A 4,197-nucleotide genomic window follows, 5' to 3' on the forward strand; every position below is an offset into this window, starting at 1 on the left:
CCCATGGATTGTGAGTAGTCTAAATTCTAGGGTTTGGGCAAAACCCTCAATGTAGTCACTAATTACTTGTTGCATGTGCTAATTTGGTTGTTGTGGGATGTTAATTAGTTGAGCTTAAGTGGTTTAATTGCTTAGTTCTTGTATATGGCCATTGCTAGAACTATTTATCCAAGCTTTCTCAACGAAGGATCGAGAGATGAACTTGAGTTAGCTCCCTTATGCTTGATTGACCCGAAATGCCATGAGAATAGGGATTACCGGTCAAGGGAATGTTTATGTCATCGTGATTATGCTTTAACACTTGTTTTATGCTATGTAACCACGAGAGTAGGTCGTATTCATGATTCAAGTAATCCCTCTAGCTTGAGAGAGTAGTTGGGTGCTTTAGATGACTTCCCCTAATTTATCCCATTAATTTACCTTGATTGTTGCATGCTAATTGTGATTTGTGATGAAGTTGAGTGGTATAACCCAAGCCCTAGATTCCTCTTAATATTGTTAACCTCCTCTTAGCTTAGTTGAATTGTGTTAGAAGAAGTTACTAAAAACCAACCCAATTTAGAATTCGTTTAGCTTATTTAAACGGTAGTACTCGGTGGTTGATTCAACGCCTCTCTTGGGTTCGACCCTTTCTTACCCTTACTATTGTTAGTGAGACCAAGATAGGAATTATTATCTTTGGTAGGCTCGACGACGGCCTATCAAGTTTTGGCGCTGTTGCCGGGGAGACAAAGTCACATTGAATGTATTATTGTTGAATGAGACTAGATGTGTGTATATGTATAGTAGTTTTCTTACCTTAATTTTTGTTTATGTGTGTTTAAATTGCGATAGTCATTGCTAACGTTTTTCTTAGCTTTGTTTGACTTTGCATGACACGAAAGAGTAAGCAATCACCGCTTATTTCTGTTGATCCAGAGCTAAATAGGACTTTGAGAAACGTGAGGAGACTCTTGCAAGGCACACCCGAGTTTTCCATTGTATATTCGGATTCCGATCCGGAAGAGGTTTTTGGAACTAACGAAGAAGATAACATGGGAGAGAATCCTCCTCAACCATTGTTAAGAGACTATGACCACCCCAACGCATTCCAACTTCGGAGTGGCATACGTCTTCCCACCACAAATGCAAACAACTTTGAACTTTCACCTCAACTCATCCGTATGATTCAAAGCGATCAATTCGGAGGTAGTCCTCATGAGTGTCCTTTTGCTCATTTGGACAACTTTCTTGAGTTGTGTACAACTATCAAGCAAAACAACATTTCGGAAGAGTTCATCCGTATGCACATGTTTCAATTCTCCCTCCGTGATAAAGCAAAACATTGGTTGAGAACGGTTGAAGAGGGATCATTGAGTACATGGGACGAAGTCACTAGAGCCTTTCTTGGAAAGTATTGTCCTCCGGAAAAGACCGCCGAACTAAGAAGAAAGATCACCAATTTCAATCAAGACATTGATGAAACATTGAGTGAAGCTTGGGAGCGTTTCAAAGATTACACAAGGAAATGCCCCCACCATGGTTTTACATCATGGATCATTGTACAAAGCTTCTATGACGGTCTTACTCCTATTTCAAGGGCCAACCTTGATTCCGGGGCCGGTGGTAGCCTCAAAAAGCTATCGGTGGACGATGCATACAAGATGATTGAAGAAGTGGCCAAGCATTATGCATATGGAGGTGATAGAAGGCAACCTCAAACAAAGAAGGGCGGAATTCATGATCTTAGTGCAATAGATCTTATTGCATCAAAGTTTGATATGCTAGCTCACAAGCTAGATCAAGCCACCCTCACACCCTCAAGCTCTTCCTCGCAAGTCATGTCTTGTGAGACTTGTGGAGGAAATGATCACTTGTCCTCTTATTGCAACTCAACGAATCAAGAGCAAGCGGCGGCAATTGGGCAAAGGAATGAACAATACTCCCAATCCCACAATCAAAGTTGGAAGCCCCAACATAACACGGGATGGAAGCAATACAACCAAGGCCCCCCACAAAATAACTACAACCAAAATCAAACCCAACCTCAAAACCACTACAACCAACCTCAATCACAAAACCAACAAGCTCCATACCGCCATCCCAACCAAAGGGATCAAAACCACCAAAGATCACAATATAACCAACCCGCTCCTCCTCCTCCACCTCCTCAAAAGACTAGCCTTGAGTCCGTTCTTGAAACTTTCATGACTCAACAAATAAATATCAATGGGGAAGTTAGTAGCTCAATTCAAAAACTCCAAGCACACAACAAGATGATTGAAAGTCAATTATCTCAAATTGCACAACAAGTTGGGTGCACCTCTAACCCCGGTGGTCAATTTCCAAGCACAACGGTAATGAATCCAAAAGAGCAAGCGAAATCAATCACCTTGATTATGGAAGGGGGGTATGAAACTCCAATTATGAGAGAAAATGTTGCCAAAAAGGGAGATGAGGGAGATAGTTGGGTAGATGAAAGTGAGTTTGAAAATGAAGTGAGTGAGGAGGCGAGAGGAAGGTCAAAAATGAGTGATGAGGGTGCCTCAAAGAGAGATGAGGGAGAAGTGAAGAGTCAAGCTCCATTGAGAGCATATGAGCCTCATATTCCATTCCCTCATAGAATGATAGAGAAGATGCTAAATGAGAAACTTTCTAAGTTCCTTGATGAAATGGAAGGACTTCAATCAAACATTCCACTTCTCCATGCTTTGTCTCAAATGCCTACATATGCAAAGTTTTTGAAAAATATTCTTTCTAACAAGAGTAGGCTTGAGGAGAGTGATTCTATCTCTCTTCCAATGGAGATAAGTGCTATTCCTCAAAATGAGCTTCCCGAGAAGTTTGGTGACCCCGGTAGTTTTGCTATACCGGTTAAGGTTGGAGATCTTGAATCAACAAATGCTTTGTGTGATCTTGGGGCTAGTGTTAGCCTTATGCCTCTCTCTATGGCAAAAAGATTAAATCTTGGGGAGATTAGCCCCACCAAAATGTCAATCCAACTAGCCGACCGCTCGGTTAAAGTCCCATTGGGAGTCTTGAAGGACATCCCAATTCAAGTGGGGAAGGTTCTTGTGCCTTGTGATTTTGTAATCATGGAGATGGATGAGGATTTCAAAATTCCTATCATATTGGGTAGGCCCTTTTTGAAAACCGCGGGTGTTAATATTGACATGAAACAAGGGCGACTTACCTTACATGTTGGGCATGAAAGAATCTCTTTCTCATTTCCGGAAACGTTGAATGACCCCATGGTTAAACAAGTTCATCGGGTTGATGTTTTGGTTAATATTTTGAAAGAAGACATGGAGGAGTCACAAGATGAATCGACTCATGCTCCGGAGGTGAAAAAGCAAGAGAGGGCCAAGAAGAAAAAGAAAAACAAGATCAAGTTGATAGACAAGATGTTTGGTTGCATTTCTAGTGATGATAGCAATGTGATTATTTTGCCTAAGGAAAATGGCAAGTGTGTGGGAACAATGAGATGGGTCAAAAAGGTGTGCCTTGACCCTCCCTAATTTTGGATAGTGCAATGTCGTCAAGCTAGTGACGTTAAAGAAGCGCTTCCGGGAGGCAACCCGAATATTTTTGTAGTGGATTAACTTAAAAAAAAAAAAAGAAAAAAAAAGAAAAAACAAAAGAAGAAAAAAAAAACAGCACAAAGTGCATGTCTTCCAACAACAACCAACAGGAACAAAGGTACCAAGGAGGTTCAAGCGTCGAAGAAGACCCGATCCTTGAGTTAGTCTTCTTTCTCCTTTTTTTTTATGAGCTTTTATTGCTTAACATTGAGGACAATGTTTATGATAACTTGGGGGGAGTCATTTGCATGCCTTCTTGACATGTTGGTTTGTTTGGTTGCGTTTGTTTTGGTTGTTTCATTTCCCTAATATCCAAGGCCCTTAATCCAATTTAGCTTCCTTGTAATCCAAACCTCTTGTCATGTGAATATTAGTGTTCCCTCTCTAGTTAGTAATGTGAATATTTTCGCTTTCTCTTCAAAAAAAAAAAATGATGAAAAAATTGAAAAATGAAAAAAAATAAAATTGCCCAAGGTTGAGACTCAAATGACAATGCTTATATGTTTTTCTTGCTTGACTCTTGAGCGATGAGTACTAGTTCTCTTAGAAGGGTGTATGCAAGAGATGGGGTCATTTAGAGGTCTATTAATCCTGGTTGCATTAGTGTATATGAAATGAAAGTCGATGAATGCTCAAT

At 40.4% G+C, this 4,197-nt stretch overlaps 1 protein-coding gene across 1 annotated transcript; it reads left to right on the top strand.

The window, feature by feature from the left end:
- Window positions 1–1,034: 1,034 nt before the first annotated feature.
- Window positions 1,035–3,497, top strand: LOC110687520. The gene is made up of 2 exons (XM_021864179.1): window positions 1,035–2,821; window positions 2,906–3,497. Exons 1-2 carry the CDS (start codon window positions 1,035–1,037, stop codon window positions 3,495–3,497), a joined length of 2,379 nt encoding a protein of 792 aa, XP_021719871.1.
- The last annotated feature ends 700 nt before the right edge of the window (window positions 3,498–4,197 follow it).

Source organism: Chenopodium quinoa, unplaced genomic scaffold (genome assembly GCF_001683475.1).
Source record: "Chenopodium quinoa cultivar QQ74 unplaced genomic scaffold, ASM168347v1, whole genome shotgun sequence".
Classification (NCBI taxonomy): domain Eukaryota; kingdom Viridiplantae; phylum Streptophyta; class Magnoliopsida; order Caryophyllales; family Amaranthaceae; genus Chenopodium; species Chenopodium quinoa.